The 23,548-nt window shown below is 38.0% G+C and overlaps 1 protein-coding gene across 1 annotated transcript in view; it reads left to right on the forward strand.

Annotated features, from left to right (window-relative positions):
* The window catches only part of LOC590450 (DNA primase large subunit), a 37,399-nt gene that overhangs the window by 6,862 nt on the left and 6,989 nt on the right, over positions 1–23,548 (forward strand). Inside the window, exons 9-11 of the mRNA XM_030982987.1 lie at positions 907–1,033; positions 2,016–2,098; positions 3,081–3,240. Of these exons, the coding sequence (XP_030838847.1) occupies positions 907–1,033; positions 2,016–2,098; positions 3,081–3,240 (370 nt within the window). The remainder of the gene's footprint in view (positions 1–906; positions 1,034–2,015; positions 2,099–3,080; positions 3,241–23,548) is intronic.

Consider the following 23,548-nt stretch of genomic DNA (forward strand, 5'->3'; position numbering starts at 1 on the left):
ATTGTGGCGTGCGCCTGTAATCCAGCTAACAATGGAAGTTGCAAACTGATACAGTGACTGATACAGAGTCACTTCTTTCGGATGGTGACGTTAAATGTCGGTCCACACAGACGTCAATAATCATATCTGATTGATACACATCTGCAAAAACCCAATTACACACACACGCACACGGTTATGGTTCAGGATAGGTTTAGGGGTGTATTGGCAGAGTTAAAGTAAGGGAATGCAAATTGTCAGCGGAACCATGTTTATTGGAACATGTGTCATAGAACCATTGATTCTCCTACTGTTTACTACTCTAGTTTTTGTTTTTAGAAAATTTATTACTATTGATTATGTTTTCAATCTAAGGATAAAATATTTCTCTACATTCAGTAGAAAAGTGAGGTGAGTCATACTTGAAGTTATTTAGTATGTACATTGTACTTGTTCTTGGCAAATTGGAGCTATATGCCCATGCTCTCTGCGACTGGAGAAACTCAGACGATGGACCGCATCTTGCAGTGTGGCGGAACTGGTTTCACAGATGAGGACCTGGCCCTTGAAAATGAGATGGCCATCGCAGCCTTCGAGCGATGGAAGAATTAAATTTAGGAAATTTAAATTAATCTTGATCTAAGGAGACACAAAAGAAAGAACTTGTAAAAAGAGATTATCTTCCTTCTAATTCTCTCAATTCTATTGATGCTTCTTGAAGTACTTTTTGATAATAATAATAACAATAGTGGGTTCTTGCATAGCGCTCTTGTCTGTCAGACTTGACACTCCTGGCGCTCCCGATTATTACCCTGGCTTTAGCCCGGCTGCCATTACGGCGCTCTAGCGTTTCAAGGAATTAATTCCCTGCCAGGTACCCATTTACATCATGGTAAATCATTTCATATTTTGTCTTTGCTTACACAGTTTGATAAGCAGTATTCCTACAACATCCGTCATAACTATGGCAAGGAGGGAAAGCGGGCAAACTACACACCATACAGCTGTATGAAGGTCATTATGAGCAACGCACCAGGACAGGGAGATTACCATGGTAAGGGATTTAATATAAGGCGGCCTGTCTTCATCAGCTCGAGATTGCCAAATAGCCCGCTATTTCTGATTTGAGAAATAATCCCGAAGTTACAAATCGTGTCTCCATCAGCTCGAGACTTGATCTCGGCGGGACTTGAGATATTTTGCTCAGCGTTCGCGCAAAGTGCGAGTCTTCAGGCTGGTGAATAGGCACCAGACAAATGGCGGGATATTTTGCAAACTAGCCCAAGAAATCTTGGGATGACTATCTCGACCAAATACCCCGCTAATTGCAACTTCGAGCTGATGAAAATGCAAATTAACTGGATAATTTGCAATCGGGATAGTTCAAATAGCGGGATATTTGGTAATCTCGAGCTGATGAAGACGGGCCTATTGTATAACTTGTTTATCAATAAAGGGATATAGTGGTGAAACAAAGACAGATATAACAATAGAAAATTCACTAAAATTGATTGATCTGAATGTAAAATAATTCAAATGTAAATGAGAGTCTATGACAGAATCTGCAAAATTTATTGAATGTAGGATTAGTTTTGTTAGGTGTCACAGCTAGACTGCTCCAAGAGATATGCTTGTTTTCTACTCGTTTAGAAAAGTGATTTTAACATGGAACAAAAATATACATGTACATATATATCTTTAACAGTACTTGCTGGAAGTACAGAAATTTTTATACAACTATCTGTAGCATTTGCTACCCGTAAGTTTGGAAAAGTCTGCCTCTCTGTCTCACCCTCTTTGTATGTACTTTATTTATTTATTTCATTTATTGACCATTAAAAAAATATATATATATACAAATATCAAGACAATAGAAGATTAATATTAAAGAACAACAACATAAAAAGTAATAATGGCCAAGACCCCTGAGAAGCAAGACTGCTTGTAATCTGTAATGATGAAAATGATGAGAACTATCATAAAGCAAAAGAATGTTTGATAATGTACATAATAACCCATTTTGTGTGTTCAATCAGGTTGTCCGTTCCGTCATACTGACGGTGCCTTGTTGAAGCAGCGACTCTCCACCTTTGGACTGACCCAGCAGGGGGTGGACCAGGTTAGTCATACATAGTCCCATTCAAATTTAAATTATCTTTGAGTGGTCAATTTGAGATCACCTGAGCTGCATGTATGGTTGGAGGGTCATAAATGTAATAAAATGTGAACAAAAATTGTATGCAGCTTGAAGTTCATGGGTCACATTTACACGTAAAGAAGGCTTAGAGAGTCTTACTTTGACCGAAAATTGTGGGAAGAAGAAGTAGGGGAAGAAGGAGGATACTTTGGATGGACAGTCTGCAGAAATGGTTGGAAGAGAGAGGAGTGAAAGAACTGGGAGTGGTGCTAATAGAGAAGGCTAGGAACCCAGGGTTGTGGAACAGCATGATCGCCAAATTCAATCGATATGGCACTTAGAGAGAGAGAGAGAGAGAGAGCTAGGAACATGTTTTGTAAGTACGTCTGTTCTTCTCATTAAAAACAATAACTCTTAGAAATTATATTTGTGTCCCTATCATCCACAAAAATATCTGTCCATGAACATAGTGTTTTATCTATACATTGATTGAAAAGAGGAACAGAAATTATATCATTTATGATAAGCAGAAAGGATACATCAATTATAATCATCTCCTGTCTTTTGTGAACTTTTTGTTGGTGAAATGTCATATAAACATTGAAGGTAGTTTTAGATTTTATAAATATATCAGGAGGTTACTTCTGTAAACAACAATCTTCAACTAGGTGATGGAAATGAGAGTGATTTTGTCTCATATACGGTATATTTCATGATCGAAGGAGGACATTTAAACATTTAGTATTTTTTTTCTTCTATTTGTGGTTCTTTTTTTTCTTCACACGTTTACAGTTTATATTGGATTAAACATTTAAGTAAAATAAATTTCTTTATGAATGTTGTAATACTGATAGTCATAGACAAGAACTATTTAATTTTTCTTAATGTCAATTTCTAAAGCATGAACTAAATGGCATTGATTGTAACTATTTCACTTTTTTTCCCTCTCTCTCTCGTGTTACAGGTGATGGAGCTGGTCAAGGGTCATCACTATCAGCTGGCCTGCACCCGATACTTTGAGCTCTCGCATAACGTCCCAGAGACTGAGTTTCTTCTCAACCATCCTAACCAATACTTTGAGGAGAGCTTGAGGGTGAGAGGAGGGGGCACCGGCAGGAAAGAAGGTACGTTTCACCTCATGATTATCACAAATTTGTTTAAAAATGATTTTCTGGGTTTATATAGCACTGGTTTGGCCAGGGGGGTTAGACCTCCCTGCAGGGTCACTGACAGGTGGTTATCTCATCAAATCTGCTCTCAATTAATTAACATAAGAGAGAGGGGATCATGGGGGACCAACAGGCACCGATTAGGCATTGTTATATAGATCTCTAGAGGGCGCAAGTAGCTATAAATAGTACAGTGGGGCTTTAATGCATCAACAATGTCTCAAAGCGGTTTACAAATATGTTAATCAGGTCATTGGACTCAGACTTGCCTGCGCACACAATGTATGCACATTCTCCACTCCTTGGGGAGCATTCCAGTTTGAAGCCATTTTACAGATGCTCACAAACTACAATGACTTTCACATTCTACCACATACTCAATTAATACCTGGGTGGAGAGTGGCGAATGTGGATTAATATCTTGCCAAAGGTGTTTCTGCGACGGGCTGGGATTTGAACACTCAACCATTGGATAGAGAATCAAGTGATTGCACCACTTTACCATGACACCTCCATGGTGCCATGATATAGTGGACATATTCTGAAAACTATAATATCTTTTATACAAATGAAAAATGTCATGATAATCAGTATTTGCATTAGATATTTGTATACAAATTATGTTGATTGTCATGATAATCAGTATTTGCATTAGATATTTGTATACAAATTTTGTTGATTGTCATGATACATGTAATCGGTATTTGCATGAGATATTTGTCTACACTTTGTAGTAGCTGCTTGCGCAGATGTCTCTTTTAACTTACTTGTATGGAGTCTGTTTCTGCAGACGTTAAGTTATGGTAATGGCTTGTCCTAATTTCGATTTGTTATCGAATACGGGGAAACTGCTGTCTTTTTTTCTTATTTTGCAAAGGAAAAATGATGCTGTCATAACAAACTGAAAATTGTGCGTGCAATAAACACTTTCTATTTAGTTTCTACCTTATCTCTACCACCACTTAACAGCTTTAAGATTCGAAACACGATATTAAAACTTGAAAGAAGGAAATGAAGGGCTTACTAAAAGGTCACTCTGATCAACAGACATTTGAAACTAATGTACAAATACATTTCTAAAAGGTTATTTCCTTCCTCCATTTATTTATTCATTTTATGTAAACAGAGTAAAACTGTTTTCCTGAGAGGCCCTTGTACGAATTTGACCATAGGAAAATGCAGTGAAAAGTAAGAATAATATCTTTTTGGAGCAAGAAGGGCATTAATTCTGCATTCAATGTATGAGGTAGTGCCCTTTTGGCTCCAAAAAGGCAGTATTCTTTCTCAGGAAATCTTCACAAGAACTATCATATTACTCTACTCAAGAGGAATTCTGAACAGTTTGTACTTAAAGATAAACTTGAGTTCTGGTAAAAAAAAGAAAATTAATTCTCACAGAATCACATGAAACTTACACTGAATGTTCAAGATTACAAATAAATGACATATGCCAAACAATTTTGGAAGAAAATGTTTACTGGCTGAGTAATGAGCATAGAAAGACAAGGAAATCAAGGTAGTACCAGCCCCGACACCATGTGTGTTGTCCCATATATAGCTTTCTGTGTACAGAGCTTGTTACTAATTTACCAAGACTCGGTCAAATTTATTATGATTTTGATGACTCCAGAACCTTGCAGTGCACACCAATACTTACATGCTACATGATCAACTGTTTCTGATCCTTTCCACACCTTTTCTTTCACAATGCAATCGCATTACCAGTACTAAAGTTTATCTTTAAAGTAGATATTCATTGATTTTAAAAACTAACTTTATTTTCATTATTGCAAAGTTGAAACTTTGATTTGACAAGGTTATCAAAATTCGATGCTTGGAAACATTTGAAGTAATGATTATTATCAATTACAAAACGCTTAAATACAGCGCCGGCATAGCGCCTGAAGAGCTCTCCGAACGCTACTGAGATGTGTGAGATCACAGTATGGACATGATTTGCACAAGCAGACGATGTACCATGACATCTCACATATTTTCAGTGCCTGTTTTTTCATCTTCTCTTGAGTTCTTTTTCTTTCTTCACTACTGTCAGGCTAAATGTACATGTATAATATATTGCCTCACTCTAAACCCTGCGCATGTTTTCATTTTGATGACAAATGCAGCAATACAAAAATTAAGGAATTTGTCGCTTGTAAACAAAATAAGACGCCATTGTATATTCAGCTGCACACACCACGGTATGTTCGGCGGTTCAAGAGGGAACAAATGCCATCCTCAATATCATTCTGGGGTTTTTTTAATTTGAAAGTCTTGTTTCTTTGATTGTTAATTAACCCATATCCTGTGTATTTACACACAAAAGATTTTAGTTATCAGAATCTGTTTCATATCCCCTTTTGAATGGTTTGAAATGCCATCACATTTATATTCACTAAACTCATTATAATTTGACAAATAATAGCTTTGCAATTATGTTCATTCTTTATGGGATGTCGTCTGCTTGGGCAGTATTGGTCCATATTGTGATGTCATTAAAACACCATTATTTTTCTGGCGAATCTCTCGTACATCCAAGCTGCTATGGAGGTGGTTGTATTTGTATATTTATAAATCACCCGATATGCAGTTGATCTAAAAACTTGTACGATGGCCATCTGTTAGCTTACCAGTTTCTAGTGATACATTAGTTGACATACAGTGTATTTGTGATTTTCTTTGAATTTCCACTTTAAAGATAAAGTTGAGTTCTGGTCATGCGAATGCATTGTGAAAGAAACGCTGTGGAAACAATCAGAAAAGGTTGATCATCTAGCATATAAGTATTGGTGCGTACTGCAAGGTTTTGGAATCATCAAAATAATAAGAAATTTGCCAAGTCTTGGTAAAGTTACAAGCACTGCTATTAAAGTTCAGTGGTGGAAGAGATCTAGAGTTGTCCACTCCCATATGTCATCCTGTAAGTTTCTGTCTCTCTCTCTCTCTCTCTGGATTCATAAGATCGTAGGATTCATACCCACACTGCTAAGTTCAGTGTTGGAAGAGAGTTATCCACTCCCGTCTGTCATCCTGTAGGTTTCTGTCTCTCTCTCTCTCTCTCTAGTTTCATAACGTCATAGGATTCATAGCCGCACTGCTAAGTTCAGTTATGGAAGAGAGTCATCCACTCCTGCCTGGCATCCTTTAAGTTTCTCTCTCTTTCTAGATTCATTAGTTCATAGGATTCATTCCCACACTTCTAAGTTCAGTGATCGAAGAGAGTCATCCGCTCCCTGTCTGGCATCCTTTAAGTTTCTCTCTCTTTCTAGATTCATTAGTTGATAGGATTCATTCCCACACTGCTATGGTTCAGTGATGGAAGAGAGTTATCCACTCCCTGTCTGGCATCCTGTAAGTTTCCGTTTCTCTTCTCTCTAGGTTCATAAGATCATAGGATTCATTCCCACACTTCTAAGTTCAGTGATTGAAGAGATTTCCACTCCTGTCTTTCATCCTGTAAGTTCCTGTCTCTCTCTCTCTAGATTCATAAGATCTCAGGATTCATTCCAGCACCGCTAAGTTCAGTGATGGAAGAGAGTTATCCACTCCCTGTCTGTCATCCTGTAAGTTCTGTCTCGCCCTCTCAATTTTTTTGTTGTTGTTGATGGTTGAAGCGAAACTAAGCTTGTTTTATCACGTGCTGCGATTTGAGAGTTCACATACTATGGCTTAGATTGGCTGCATGCATAATTGAGCAGGGAATTTGTATTCGTTTTTTTGTACAGATTTACAGAGTATTAACAGTAACACTGCCGCTGCATGTGCGAACACCTGTTAATGGTACAGATATCTAATTTTCGAAGGCATACCGTGCTAAAAATTCCCTATTCTTATTCTTAAATGTTGGCAGGTATGTATTTAGAATATTGAGGCATTTGAAGAGCCATGCTTTTCAGGGAACATTTTTTATTTCATGTTCTTTCACATTTGCATAATAACAATGATAACGCTCACAAATTATTTTTCATGTCTTCCCAGAACCTTCTCTTCATGGCTCTTCAAATGCCTTCATATTCTAAATTTGACTGTAACAGCTTAATGAGGACCACATTTTTATGCAACATGTTTGTCTATATAGTCCCATATATCTTTCTATGTACAGTGCTAGTTACTTTTACTAAGCCTGCGCCAAATTTCTTATCAGTTTCATGATTCCAGAACCTTGCAGTACACGTATATGGTACATGATCAACTTTTTGTGATAGATTCCACACTGTTTTCTTTTACAATGCAATCGCATGACCAAAAATCAATTTCATATTTAAATGTCCTTTAGCTGCTCATGACAGATAGTAATCTCCATAGTGGCAGGTCTTGTTAGTTTTGCTGGGTACCGTATTCTAGTATTTGTGAGCCCCGATGTTATAATAATAATAATAATAGCTAGTTCTTATATAGCGCTTTTCAGGACCGACGGGCCCTCTCAAAGCGCTTTACAGATATATATATATTATTACCCCGGTCATCGGATTCTGGCTTACCTGCACACAATGTATGCACATTCTCCACTCCCTGGGGAGCATTTCAGCCAGGCGTCATTTTTACAAGCGCACACTTGCTAATCTAAGCACATTAACTTTTGCATCCTACCGGGTACCCATTAACACCTGGGTGGAGAGTGGCAAATGTAGATCAATGTCTTGCCAAAGGACATTAGTGCCGCGGTGGGGCTTGAACCGCGGACCTTGTGATCCACAGTCCGGTGACATATCCACTCGTCCACGACACCTCTACAAGGTTTTGATGTAAAAGGGTAATTTGATTGTTCTCAAGGAGTTTGTTCTTACATCATTCCACTTTCTTTATACCTGATGATACTACATTTTTTTCTAGATTGAAGTATATAATTCACTATAGGTTGTATTTTTTTTTTTAGAAATGTTATGTACAATTAAGTTTGATATCAAGAATATTGTGTGAATATGGATTTTTTGTCTTTCTGACTGAAACTGGGAATGCTTGTATAATGAGTGAAAATGTCAAAATGACAAAATAAATTGTTCGGAAGGAAATACATAACAAATGTCCCATTTATGGGAAAACCCCAAGGTTATGTCAAGGCTACAATGCACGTGTTTCTATCAAAACATACATTATATAGGCACATATACATGTACCAGTGTACAGATGTACATTCAATTTAATGCTCCTTTTGTGCAGCAGCATAATTACAGAATATTTAACAACATTGTTCTCAAATACAAGGTCTTGTTTACATTACCAATGAAATGTGTTATTATGGTCCCCCCACCAACAAAACAAACAAAACAAAATTATAAAATCCCACCAACACCTCAACACTCTCAAATACACAACCATACAAATAATACCTCATGTTCATCTTAGTCATTATACACACTGAAATAACGACAATAATTACTCAGTAATTCAGCTTGAGTCTGGGTTTATTCAAGTATCAAAATAATGCTAGGTCTCTGCTGCTAAAAAGACACTAAACAACAGTGGAATCTGGCTGCAGAGATGTACAAAGTTTGCATAAATATTCTTTTACTAAAGAATACAAATTCTTCTCTACTTCCATATATATATATATACATTCAGTGCTGACAATTGTTGGCGTGGGTGTTGGAAAACATACACGGAGGAAGAAAGTGCTAGAGATTTTTCTTAACGATGGAACCTGATACAAGTATATTATTTTGATAAAATATCATATCAAAACATGATCAGGAATATTAAATTGTGTTATGTATCGATTACAACTGGCCTTTAAAGTGTACAGACTTTGTAAGAAGTAATTGTAAAGTGGAGAGGGGGATTTGCCCTACATCAATGCATGTATGTACTCACATAAGGCCCATTTAGATATAAAACGGTAAACTGCTGAAGTTGCGTGCAACAAAGGTCCTACATCTACATATATTCCCTAAAAAGCTCTCTGCTGTACGATACAGTAACGTGAAGCGGTTTACATTACCTCATCGTATCTGAAAAAGTCTTTAAAGGTAAAGACCAGTTTTGGAAACGCACCCCTCTCAAAAAATGAAATGGAAGCTCTTATTACCAATCATGTGAAAGAATATGTTTTGACTAATACGTGATGATACAAATTTTGCCGAGAAGCCGCCCACTAATTGATATATGTGGTAAATATTTGGACCTGACAGATATCGTGCACTTATATGCTAGATGATCAACCTTTTCTGATCTATTCCACAACGTTTCTTTCACAATGCAATTGCATGACCAGAACTGGTGTTTATCTTTAAACTGGTGAAGTATGAAAAGAGCCTTGAGACTCAAAACTAAAGAGCGATTTTCTTTGTGGAAGTTGTTCTGATCAATAGGAGTAGTTCCAATGGCAGTTACCGGTATGTGGGTTTATTTTCGATTGTAAATAAATCTTTCCTATTCTCTCTCTCTTCAATCACTCTTTGAGTCACTTTCATATGAAGTGTTTCATCAAGTCTTCCTGCTACCAATTAATCAAGGCATATGTAGCACCACTATTTAAAGGCATTGTTTAACAATGTTCAATCTGAGATGCACAGCCCTACTTATTATCAGTGTCTGTGATATGGTGTAATATTGAAGCCCTAAAAAAATTGCGCTTCAAAATGATCAAGAAGTGCCTCAAAAAAGTAAAAATCTTCGAGTGACCGGTTTTACCATAGTCATTTCCCCCAATAGACTGTAGTGTTATCAAAGCCGTTAGAAAAACGCAAAATTTGATTTCTATTTCCAATCATAAATATCTTGATAATCAGACAGGCGATCGGCTTGTAAAAGTCATGGGGTTCCTGACTGACCTAAAGGTATCTAAATATGATTGCAGCATGAGCTAAATCCAGGATTTTGTTTCAGAATCTGAGACAAAGTTATCCAATCCCTTTAAGCAGAGACTCGGACCTTGTTTACCTTTCAAAACCACTTCTAAAAAACTCTGGCAGACTATGATTACATGGTAAGCATTTCTGTATCTTACAACACAAGGAAATATGCTTGGGGCTATTGGGCCTCATACATTTTTCATCCCGCCACCCATTTATTCACACGTTTTTATTTTGCTGTGACTGAATTTCTCAGTCAGTTTACCACACCATGTGTAAGGAGGCCTTGTAAGATTGCTTTACTGTAAATGAACGGGAAAATGTAGCTGCCAACAACAAATTCTAATTTCGTTAATGAACTTTACGTGTACATGCAGAATAATTCTGTGTGTCTACAGAACTTGTCACAACATGTACATAATCCTTTAAGAAACAGATTGACAAATGTTGTTAGTTGTCATATACACCAATATATGGATTTGTTGGTTCATGATAATGACTACGGTTTTTAATCAATTGAGAAAATTAGCATTAATATTCAAAATTGAAAGGCATATACACAACCAAACCATCAGCAGTATCCCTAGATTTCCCAGCTGTAAGTTTCACACAATGACAAATCTAAATCAGTCCACGATGATCTGTGGTTTTGCTTTTGGTGTTAGAAGGATGTACAATGAAATACAGTGGAAACTCTTTATAACAAGGTCCTTGGGAACATAGGAAAGTACCTTGTTATATCAGGGTTAATAAAACAAGAATATAAAGAGCTGGGACCAGCAAAATCACGGTTTATAACAGATACCTCGTTATATCAGAGCACTTTATACCGAGGTTCCACTGTACAGAGAGTTAACAGCCATAAGTCCCTGAGTTAAACATACAATGTAGGCAAATCTTGAGGGTCACTGACTAGCATACACTATGAACATAACGGACAAAGAAAGTGGACAAAACATACAGTTCCTCATTCTACCCTCAACAATTGCTATGGTAGACAAAGGAACATCCCTTCACTGCTATTACGTAAAAATGTGTAGAACAGGTGAATATGCATGTGACACCTGCTCTACACATTTTTACATAATAGCAGTGAAGGGATGTTCCTTTGTTTACCATATTAATGGGGTAGAATGAGGAACTGTACATGTATATTTTGTCCGCTTTCTTTGTCCGTCATATTCATAGTGATAAGGAGTGAAAAAGAGCCTTTTCAACACATTCATTCCAGTGGAGTGATTTTATAAAATTTATAAGATTCTATAAAATTGTACCAAACGGCCAAATCTAAAATTGGCGAGGGCCCTGAGTAAATATTTTTCCATCTTTTTGCAGGATTGGAAATATCTGTCCTGTCATTGTGCATAATCAGGGAACTAGGTTTTTTGGCAATGTATATGTAGCACTTGGCTTGACTGATATCCCATGCATGATGGAATAATTTGGAAAGAACCCAAAGAAGTTCAGGAAATATATTGTTTATTCGTCACATGATATGAAACAGGGATTAGAATGAGTTTGACAGCATCATATTCAGTCTTATCATAGAATCCTGACATTTAGCAATTATAATAATTAATAAGAATGATATTGGGTTCTTGCATTTAGCGCTCATATTTGTCAGACTTGACACTCCTGGTGCTCCCGAGAAAAAAATGAATGAAACAATATTGAACTATTTCCATAGGAATTTTGAAATATAAAATTAAATTTCCTCTGACGAATGCATTTAATTTTGTCAAAAATATACAGAAAGGTATAATTGAACCAAAGCTTTTAAACTAAAGTCAAATACATGTTTACAGGAGTTACAGATACCTACACACTGTACATCATTCAAATTCTAATGGAAATCATAAATAAATTAACAAAATAATGAATATTTGTTATTTACTTTATTAATAGGAAAACACAACATCGCAAGCATTGTTCAGCCATTCGTACCCTAAAATATGAAGAATAAAAAATAATTGTTCTTATGTTATATTTACAGATTCTTTTTAGTTGTGATACATGTATGATCATAACTCAAGAAAACTCATTCCCTTTTATACAACAGAATGCTTGCAGCAATAGCTTATATTTGATATGAAAATCAAGATTATTACAACATAACCAGGCAAACATATTCTATTTTTTATGCATAACTCCTATTTTATCTTCCAATATGTACACAAATGCAATACAATATATCCTATTTACTATCAAAAAATAACATCCCAACACACATCATATTTCTTAGAAAATATAAATACAGCACTGTACAAACATACAAAAACATTGCCATAGTTGGTTTGAAGTTCATTTAGTACAGAAAAGTAATTTTAAATGTATACTATTTGGTTTTGACTGTAGCCAATTGTAAATATTTACAAACTGTCTTCAAAGTGGTATTTCTTTGATTATTATGTCCGGTTTTGACCCTCTTTGAGTCTATATGTATGTTTGAATAACATGTACAGTCACATACAATGTATGTTTCTTCAGCTAGCTCTTGAAAAGCCATTTACACCAATCTAATTTAGTTTGAAAATCTGCAATCTAGTACTGAAGTATGAGATCATATCAACCGCTTTTATCTCGGAGTTGCTATGATAAAAAGCATGGGTTTCATGTGAAACCTACATCAACTGTTTCAAAGTTGCACTAATTTGAGCAAAGATGTTTACTTTTATTCTAGTCCAGCAAATGAACCGAGTTTATTGTAAGCCATAGTGTTTGTACATTGCAAAGCAGTGTAAAGCAAGTGTGATAAAATAAAATGTTTTTGTAGCTCTTACTTTTATAATGTACATGTATTAATATGGTAATCTTCCAATATACATGTAAATGATGTAATTTTAAATATTAATTTGTGGGAAAGGGCAAAAAATGTGACACCGACTTGTTTCTTCAAGAGCCCACACAGAAAGTACTGCTTTTACAGTACATGTAACATGTACATGTACATGTATATGGTAGGCCTACATGTCAATATATAAATGTACAAAAGATTTGTACTACAATGCATACATAGAAATGTTTCTTTCATATACCGGTAAGTACTTTGTGCTAAATAAAAGTAGAACTCTTTATTTTGATAAATTGAAGACACTTGAGCTGTGAGTACTGTGCATGTATAAGACTACTTTTGGTTTTACTACTAGTTTCTCTCCAATAGATATTTACATTTCATACAATACAGTTTTACAAGAGAATTAGATACTGGTACAATGTTTATGCATCCGACAAAATTGACAGAGTATTTTACTGGAATGAGATTTTTGAACGGGAGATTTTCTAGTTTGAGAAGTACACAATGTAGTAACAAAAATCTTCATCATAAAGTCACGTTCAGATAAGACCCAGTAAAACCGGTTTTGGTAATAGGCTTCACGTTTCTGTATTTTATAAAACGAGCGCAGTGAATACGTGCAGGACCTTTGTTGCGAGCATTTGCCTTTCATTCACATGTTTTAAAGCCCGTCTGCTCTAGTTTGGCGAGGGGGATTAGACCACACAGCGAAGTCACTGACAGGTGGCTATCTCATTAACTCAGCTCTCAACTAACATAAGAAAAAGAGGATCATGGGGGACCAACAGGCACAGATTGGGGAAGTTTTCTATATAGAGGGAGCAAGTAGCTACAAGTAGGACAGTGGGGCTTTAAGAATAGGTTGTTTGCTGCGGCATATCTGAACAAGCCTTTATTCTGGCTCAGTTTTTTTTTCATCTTTAATATCTAGCATGATGGTATGACAAATGTTCCATGTAAGCCACAGTTATCCCATACTTTTTGTAGGTAAATGTACATCTACAAACATCTGTTAGTAATGCTCAGGGCCACAGTAACTGAAGCCGTTTGTTGCCTGAATCTGAGACCAACAATCGTCCATCTTTGGTGATGGAAACCCCCAAAGGTTCATCCAGCTGTCCTTCTTCTGAGCCGTGTCGTCCAAGATTCAGAGCGTACGACCCCGAGGGATTGAAGACCTCAACGCGATGATTTCCTCGGTTTGCTACGTAGATGTAGCCCTGGGCATCCACCGTGATCCCACTAGGACAGTTCAAATCACCGGGGCTCGTGCCCCAGTTGCCAAACCGGTACAAATACGTACCCTGCGACGAGAAGACTTGCACGCAGTGCTTGAAAGCATCAGTGATCAGGAGTTCTCCTCCTTGGGTAAACGCTATAAAAGCTGGGTTACGGAACTGGCCATCCCTTTCACCTTTTTTCCCGATCAGCCGGATGAACATGCCCGCCGGGTTGAAGACCTTTACGCAGCCGTTGTTATAGTCGCACACGTAGATGTTGTCCTGCTTGTCACATACCACACCCGTCGGACTATCGAAACAGTTATTAGACTGACCACGGGAGCCAAACTGCTTGAGGCACCTGCCAGTACTGAGATCCCACACCTGAACCTTGTGGTTGTAACAGTCAGTTATGATGATATGACCAGCACTGTTTGAACAGATTCCCTTGGGGAATTGCATCTGCCCAGCACCGCCACCCTTGCTTCCCATTTGACGCAGCAGTCGCCCTTCCTCGTTGATGATCATTACGCAGTGCTGGAGCTCGTCCACAACAGCAAAGCAGTTGTTGAGTTTTTCCAAGACATGGACACCAACTGGTTTCTCAAATACTTGCGGAATGACCACCCCTCGCTTCTTTTGTACTTGGCTGGAACTTTGAGCGCCATTTGATGTAAAAGTGACCCAGGGCTGAGAAGGGTTATTGCTATTACTTGAACTCTGAAAAGATGCTCCCTCTACGACGGAAGGTTGGACACTTGGGCTTGGAACCTGCACACTTGTTCTCGGTGGAAGAGGTGGTGCATCCCCTCTGGTCTGAGAGACGGCAGATGGCACTGTGTGCTGCCGCAGCAGAATGCTTCTCGGGCGATCCACTGAAGGCTGCTGTTCGTTGATAGAGGACATTCTTGCAATGCCCGGTCGGCGTGGAACGGGGGGAGGTTGATCACCACCAGCAGGGTTTGGTAGCGAAGCGGATGTTGCTGCAGGAAGTGCTACTCCAACAGTGTCCATTGACAGGTGCCTGGATAGCCTTGCGGACTGTGATGGAACAGGAACACCTGCAGAAAGTGCAGGTTGTCCTGATTGACCTATAGGCTCAGACAACCTTCTACTTGATCTTGGTTGTTGTCTGGCTACGATACTTCTATCGTCTTGACCTGGTATTACATCTGGTGTAACGGGTGTAATTGTAGGCGATGAAGAAGCACTGGCAAAGGGACTGGGAGACCTTCCATCCCCCAAGGATGCGGCCGAACTACTTTGTGAAAGAGGTGTAGGGATGGAAGAGGAAGAAGCACTGGAAGTTGTCGCAGGAAGAGACATTGATGAGTTGAATGGATTGGAAGGTGAACTTTGCGAGACAGCTGTACCTGGAATCATAGTTGGTCTCACAGCTTGAACAGACTTTGCCTTGTCCGTGCTGATTTCCAAACAACCGTATGCTTGGATACTTATGGAGAGTTGCTGTTGGTTAGGATCTGTAAAGGCCACATTACAAATCCTCTGATCAATGTTCAGAGCGTACTGTTCAATCTGTGACAAGTAACCCCTACACAGGCTGAGCAGATTGATCAGATCTGCTTCACGGGGTTCTACTGATGCCGTCAAGGCATGGCGCATTTTTGAAAAGTCAGTTTGCAGTTTATGCAGGTACTGATAAGCGCTGGCCCTTTGACCTTGTATGAATGCAAGCTCTTCTTGTCTAGCACTTGCGAGTTGCTTAATCAACTGATCCCTACGGGTGTGGAGGTCACGAGTCCTTGCCTCAAAGGCACTATCCACCTGATTCTTCACAGAGAGAAGCAGGTCCTCTGTCTGCTTCTCCTTGATATCGATTCTGCCCAGTTCAACAGACTTCTCCTGGAGCTTCCTAGCCAACAAAGCAATGGAATTCCTGACACCTTCGTTGATGGCTGGTGGCCTGTCGGTTTCCGGTCTCGCAGGAACGGGTGGCGAGGATTCCTTCATGCTCATGGGGGTTGGTGATGGACTGCTCTTCTGTTGGACATCCAACAGAGCCAGCATGGTGAAGTTGTTAGGCAGCTGCGCAGGACCATCACCTGGACAGGTGTGTTGCTGCCTGCACTGAGGACACTGGATCCTGTTGCCTTGGTTGAGCATGTCCATGCATTCCAGGCACAGAGTGTGCTGGCATGGTAGGAGCTTGGGCTTGCGGGAAGAGGAGGTGAACAGTTCCAGGCACATGGGACACTCCAGCAACCTCTTGATTTCTTCAGCCATTGTAATATTTTTAAGTGTGCTGTGTCTCGTCAGAAATTTAAGAATTTGGCACAAATATCACATGATATTTAATTTATCCCACTGTAAAAGTGAGTAATGGCGGATTAATATTGTTCAGTTGAATCAAAAACTTTCTCTTTCTTAGTACTTGGTGTCCAATAAGCTCTGTCTTATATCATATAACTTCTATCGATGCTGTAGGAATGTTAACAAGCAGTTTCCCAATATATAATGAGTTGAAAAATCCAAACAAGTCATGAAGTGTTTGCAAATGTCAGAGAGCTCAGTGTGATTTCACCCTCTCAAGATGAATCCCACCACATTAATAAGTAGGCCTAGTAATTGGCTTGGGCTGATGATGCTTTTCCGGCAATCACTTGACCACATTCCCGTCCGACGAGTCCGGCAGGAAACCTCATCATGCGTTAACCAGGAATCCACGCTGCCATCAGATGGCTATAACAGCTGACTCTGCCACGGCCACCTCTTTCTTTCTCAATCAGAGATCCTGCAAAGAGAAATGAAACGGAGAAGGAAATGGACATGAGTTGATTGTGAGTCAGTGTCATTCTGTCAAGTTCATTGGAGGGCAATTATTCTAGGTAATTAATACTTGATGGAAAGAATGGACCTTATCACTTCTCCTTTTTGCTGATTGGTAATTTACTCTGTACATGTAATGGGCATATATTTTTTTTTTAAGGTGAAAAGCATTTAAGAAATACACATTTTGGGCAGATCATATGTCAGGCCATGGTATTGTGCAGGAAGAAGTGGGAAGACATTATATTCATTTTCTTGTAATGTACAACAAATTCACTAATTCAAACATGTTCACTTCTTCAAATGAGTTTAATTGTAGACTTTAAACAACTTAAGATGGACAGATTCAAAGTTGTAAGTCATTTATTTTTACCATGCAGAAAAAGAAAACAAGAATACTATTTCTAAATTATACTTGTAACGGTATCATTACTCTGGCAATAAAAATACTTTTTATTTGATGTATTAAACCTGTCTTATACTAAAACCGCAGGGTTTTGTGCCACATGATCTAGTAATCATGTGGCACAATACATTTTTGTTTCTGTGTGTTGCGACTGCTGCCATCGATTTATAAATACCCAGTGAAAACTGCATGGAAGATCATCCTACAGTTATATGTTGAATCTGTTGGGACCTCAAACATAGTTTCACTTGTGAAATTTGGCATGGGAAGTGTAAATAACACATGTCTTGCATACCGTAGTTTGGTCAACACTATTGATTCAGCTTCTTGGGTAAACTTTGACTTGTACAACTTTGAGTAATGCAGAGTATCTATACAAGATGAGGTACAGAGCATTACAGATAAATCAAAAGCTTGTAATGCTTGCATGCCCACATTGACATTTAATATAAAAGAGCTTTTGATATGAAATGAAAGAGAAACCGACAGTGTCAATTTGAAAAGCCCCAAAACGGGGTAAAATGGGGAAGGGGAAGCCCCTTGTGAAAATTACAATTTAATAATGATGATGCCACAGTAGCTTTTGTGACAATTGCTCTGAACAGGCTTGCAATTGGGTTTAAGATTAGGGTTAGTGTTAGGATTCTATTGATGTACTCCTGAATGTATCCAGCCACGAAGCAATTGTTGAAGGAGCATTTGTTACACACCTACATGTACACTCTAGATAATATATGCTTAATACACCTGTACATGTACTGTACCTGGCAATATACATGATATTGCCATGTCAATACACATGTACATGTACATTTGTGGTCACTAACAATTGTAGGCCTAATGTCCATGCCCTATCATTCACCTGTATACGTTCACCTGTATACCCTATACCAATATCCATTCGTGGCTGTCAACCGTTGCTTTCTACACGTGTATGCTGTGCTCTACACTTATGTACAAATCTGCATATCACACCATGTGGGTTGTAATTAATGATTTCAATTCTCTCTCTCTCTCTCTCTCTCGCTCTCTCTCTCTGACTCTCTCTCTCTCTCTCTGTCATTTATTGATTAAAGGGTGCCAAGAGCAAATCAATTGCGTCCGCACCATTTAGTTGGATAGGTTTGATCCACTTTCACTCCCACTCCCGCTACGAATGTAGTACCTACATGCAGTTGATTTCTTTCATGTTGAGAGACAGAAGGGCATGGAATGTGTACAAATATTTTTGAGTCCGGAACATCATACTGGCTCCAGAGGAATATTGTTTTAACTTGCTTTCTAAAACACAAGTGTCGGCTGACACTGTCCATACACTGAAATATCAAAGTAAAAATGACTAGAGTCCAATTTTGTGATCCTAGTGCAGTGGCAACTCACATGGCAGTGAACTACAATGTGTAATCTATATTGTATCAATTAGTTTTTAGAATGTTTTGAATGTTGGAATGTAAGGATGTCCCTACAATTTTCTGCTGAATTTTATTCTTCTAAGTCTATTGGTAGCCTTTCCTCTTGTTCCTTGAAGTGATCTTTGATCCACATAATGCATAACCTGGTACTTACAGTACGCTATACAGTGTATACCCTAGGGCCTAGTCGATCTCACCATCACCAAACGGACTACTGACCTGTCCAGCAAATCTTGACCATTTGGGGCCAGTTTCTTGAAACAGTCATAGGTCTACATTTGTGGACATCCCATAGAAAAGCGTGTTCATTCTAAAGCACACCATCCAATGGGATGTCCAAGAAGTTAAAGGCCCACTGTACTTCTTGTAGCTAGTACAGATGGCCTTTAAGAATTATGACTGTTTCGAGAAACGGCCCCCTGGTGGACAGTACAGATATGTACATGTTAAATAATTGTCTATTGTCAGACTGCTGGGTGTCATCATTGTACAAGGTAGCTAGCTGAGATACAGGTATTAGAGAAGACGTGATCTATCTAGGCATTACACTATCTCTCAGCAACCATCAATTAGACTGCACTCCCCCTCACATGCTCATTCACACGTAGTAGATTATACTAAGGGTGCGTTCAAGCGAGTTTTTGAAGCTAGAATCACAAACAAGAATCACAAATCAAAAAGCTGTTAACAAACACGGTTACTGCGGGAGAGCGTTCAAGCGAATTTTCATCAACACTGATTCTTGTTCATTTCAAGCCCAGCCACTGCCATCACACTGTGCAGTTTGACCCAGGAAGTATAGGTCAAATTTGCCGCATGCTTTCTGTCCGTGTTTACGATCGACTGTCGGTCAAACCGGAACAGGCCACTATAATGACGTCATAGAATCATGATTGAGATCTTCGTTTGCTCAAGCGAATTTTAGCGACAGTGATGATACAAAACGCATCTTTTTCAGGGTTTCAGGTTTGTCTTTTTAAACACGTTTATTTTTACGACCGAAGAAAAATCGCTTGAATGCAATGTGTTATAAACTAAACGTCTTTGAAAACCATGATTCTAGGGTGAAAAAGTGTCAATTGAACGCGCCCTATACTCAATCAGTGGAAGATGTGGTTTGCATGCACGTGTTAATGTCTTGTGGCGTGGCGGGGTTGGCAGCAATTGTATTAGTACCGGATACATCTGAAGCCCCTGTCACAAATGATGCAGTGAACCAACTTCAAAAACCAGATTGACAAAATCTCACATTTGTTTGCGTGTGAATCTAAAGTAAAAGAATCTCACCAAATCATTCTGATTGCCATCATAATCTCACTTTTTAGAACATGTGAATGCCCCTATTTGAAATTGTGTGTGAGATTTTTTAAGATTTTCATAGTCTGTGAAACATTTTAGAACACCTGCACCCAGGTAAATGATAATACTAGTGGATTCTTGTACAGTGCTTTTTGCTGGCACATTACAGTACCACCCCTGGCACATTTACCACAGATGATTCAAATCAGTGGATTTTCAAAAAAGGACAGGGGCACCAGGTTAGAATTGATGTTAAGAATTAGTCTTAATTTGTTTATTATTGTACAATTTCTTTTATACAAAGTGCAAGGTGTCTAGTTTACATACTGTAGACTCCATAAGCTACAATGTAAGATTTGTCTACTGTATCCCATTCTCTATCACCCACTCTTGCTCTCATCACCTTTTTTTTTCTACACACCATGTAGAGCAGATGTCCCTGACCTCACTCACTCATAGTCATACATTGCACAATGTCACACGTTTAATAAAGCCATGTACATGTAAAAGGAACTGTGGCTGTTGCGGTTGGCAAAAGACCATTTCATAAACAGAAAAATCCTGGTCAGTCAGTGAAATATTTCCTTCCTTCCTTGAGTTGATACAGTTACACCCACTCTTCCTTCTTCTAGTATACATCGAGGGTTCAGTGACACAAAGACGTAACTCCATTTTGGCCACTTTGAGAAAAAGTGGTTTTAAGATAGAGGTCCACTTGGGCCTTAAGGATTTAGTCTGTGTTGCACTAGCCATTGACTTCAATGGGGTGTTGGGTGGAGTTAAGTCTTCATGTTTCCTGGAAAGCCCACATTTTTCTGAACATTTTGATATCAAATACTCATTTTGGCAAAATAAGGAGTTACATCTCTGTGTCACTGAACCCCTCGACATGTAGTTTTCTTTTCCACCTGTACAACGAGCTTCCACTATTGGAGAGGTAGGCCTATGCATGTCTAGACCTTGGATGGATTTTTTTTTTATAGGGCTTTTTGATCATGTATATATTTAATCAAATTGGCGACAATCATTTTTTTTTTTTTTTTTTTTGTATTGATATATTTTTAAACTGGAATGTAGTTAGTGTGGAAACAATATTACATGTTGCTGTAGTCCGACTCCGGTACACAGTTATTTAAAGAATGTCAAAAATATGAAAAGATGACTGCAATGATTACAACATGGAAATGAATTTGAAGGCCAGCTAGAGGTAGTAGAGGTGCAATATTTGATCATGTATTGATAATCAAATTGTCAACAATTTTGTTTTGTATTGATATATTGTTAAACTAAAATATACATGTACATGGATAAAAATGTGAAAATATGACTGCTGTGATTACAACATGGATATGAATTTGAAGGCCAGCTAGAGGTGTAAACACCCCCCCCCCCCCCTCCCATTTATTATGCTCAAGTTGAAAAAGTACAATATTATTACCAATGGGTTCAAAATTGACAAACCATTTCCTTTGAACTTTTGTACAAATGTGACATTACCCAACGGACAAAGCAAATCAGAATAAAGAAAAGTGCATTTGAACATATGGATGAAAGCAAATGTAATTTCCATCCCTTATGTTTGTGTGTTGTCTTCATGTGACACTTCCGTCCTCATTTGAACACATTTCCTTTCGCACATCTGGGTAGGTGCTGACTGCAAGGTCTAGAATTGAAAATGGAACATATCATGTTTCATTGGTAAAAAGGATATTACCTTTCCCTCTTTTCCTTTCATTGTGAAATGGTGAACGTACTTTGTCGTTTCATGTGAAAGCAAATTTTCCCAAGGTAGACAGAAACAAATTATATAAAACCAGATGCTCCAAAGTCCACATAGATATTATTTGTTTACTAATCCTACCCTACTCTCATTGATAAATGTATACCCCCTGTCTATCACATTAACAACAAGGAAAGACTGTTGTCACAAATATTGTGCAAAGTCTCCTTGAGCCTTTCTTTACCAATGAGAGTGTACAATATTACTCATCAAAAACATAAATTTGCCCGTTTCACTTTGTATTCATATCATCATTAAATTTTGATCATTGACAGATGTAACCTATGGCTAGTATGTCTACGGTGAAACCTACTGACATGCAAGAGAAAACAAAAATTGAAGCCAAAACAAACAAAAAAGAGTTTGTTGTAACAGTGATCTGTATAGTAAAACAAACAAGCTTTCACAGTACTTTGGTTTGTGTTGGTTTTAATTCTGTTTGCTTGCTTTTTACTATTTGTTTGCTCGATTCATTTATGCATTTATGTTTGTTGATCTGCCGCTATTGTCATGGAAAATTACTGAACGTTTTGAATGTATCACACCAAACCCTGAACTTGAACTCCCTCATTGTATGTTGCATATCACTGTTGGAGACTTCAAGATAATCACTATCAGTCTTGACCTTATCCTGCACATGGTACATTCTCATGAGGAGATACTATGTAACAGAAGAGATTTGATAAATTTTTACAGTTCCTACAGTATACTTTTCAAACACCATATGTACATTGTAGCACCTAAATGAAACTGCATACATACTTTGTACTACATCTGTTCTTGTGCATTTGATATAGACCTTTAAAGGGAAATCCAACCCTTGTAATAAGTTAATTTGTATTAAAGTAGACAAATAAGTTAAATAGAATGGAGAAATTTTGAAATAAATTGGATGAATTAAGAAAGTTATGAATGTTCAAAACATGACATCCCTTTCTATGCAAATCGCAAATTGGCAGTTTGGTCTATGACTCTGTGGATTGTTACGTACCGTAGTTGCAAATTACCCTCTAGTTTTTTGTGTACAGAAATTATTAATTTCTGTTATTCTCCTACATGTATGTGCCTTCTCCCTTGGGGCACTACTCAATTATAGTATGGATAGCCATTATTACAGGTTCTCTAAAAAGTAAACCCTCCCGAGTCCTGAATCATACATTTAACAAAATTGACAAATCAATCACTTCACTTGTGTGTTGAAATATATGGGAAAGTAGTGTGGCACTTCCACACAGTGACTTTAGAAATTCAGCCAATTTAAAGTGCCCATATAAACATGTACACTGTAAATAGTGATCACAATTTTCAAAAATTCATCTCATTTTTTAAAGATTTTATTCAAACTTTCACCAGTCTCCTTCTCTGACTGTGCTGCTTTCTTTTGGAGTAGTTCTTCTTCTCAGGGAAAAAAATAATATTTATTTTTCGGGGGCTACTTTTCAACCTTGCCTGCATGAAAATAACATTCTAAAATTTGTTTTGCATTGAACTCTATGCAAATTTACAGGGGCTCTTTTCTGATTTTCGGGGGCTCTTTTAGGCATTTCGGGGGCTAATTCGCCCCGAGCCCCCGTGTATTTTTTTCACTGCTTCTTCTTCTTAGCTATAAGTAGGCCTATATGTACAGGCCACCGCTGGGTGTTTTCTCTTACTGATGTAGGTGATGTGCAGGTGTATATAGTGACTCAATAAAAGGCATACAAAGAACTGTGCAGCTAAAAAGAATAGTTTAACGAAGCTGGATCTCAACTTCTCAAGTACCTCTCTCTTAAAG

Source organism: Strongylocentrotus purpuratus, unplaced genomic scaffold (genome assembly GCF_000002235.5).
Source record: "Strongylocentrotus purpuratus isolate Spur 01 unplaced genomic scaffold, Spur_5.0 spur5_scaffold_13, whole genome shotgun sequence".
Taxonomy (NCBI): domain Eukaryota; kingdom Metazoa; phylum Echinodermata; class Echinoidea; order Camarodonta; family Strongylocentrotidae; genus Strongylocentrotus; species Strongylocentrotus purpuratus.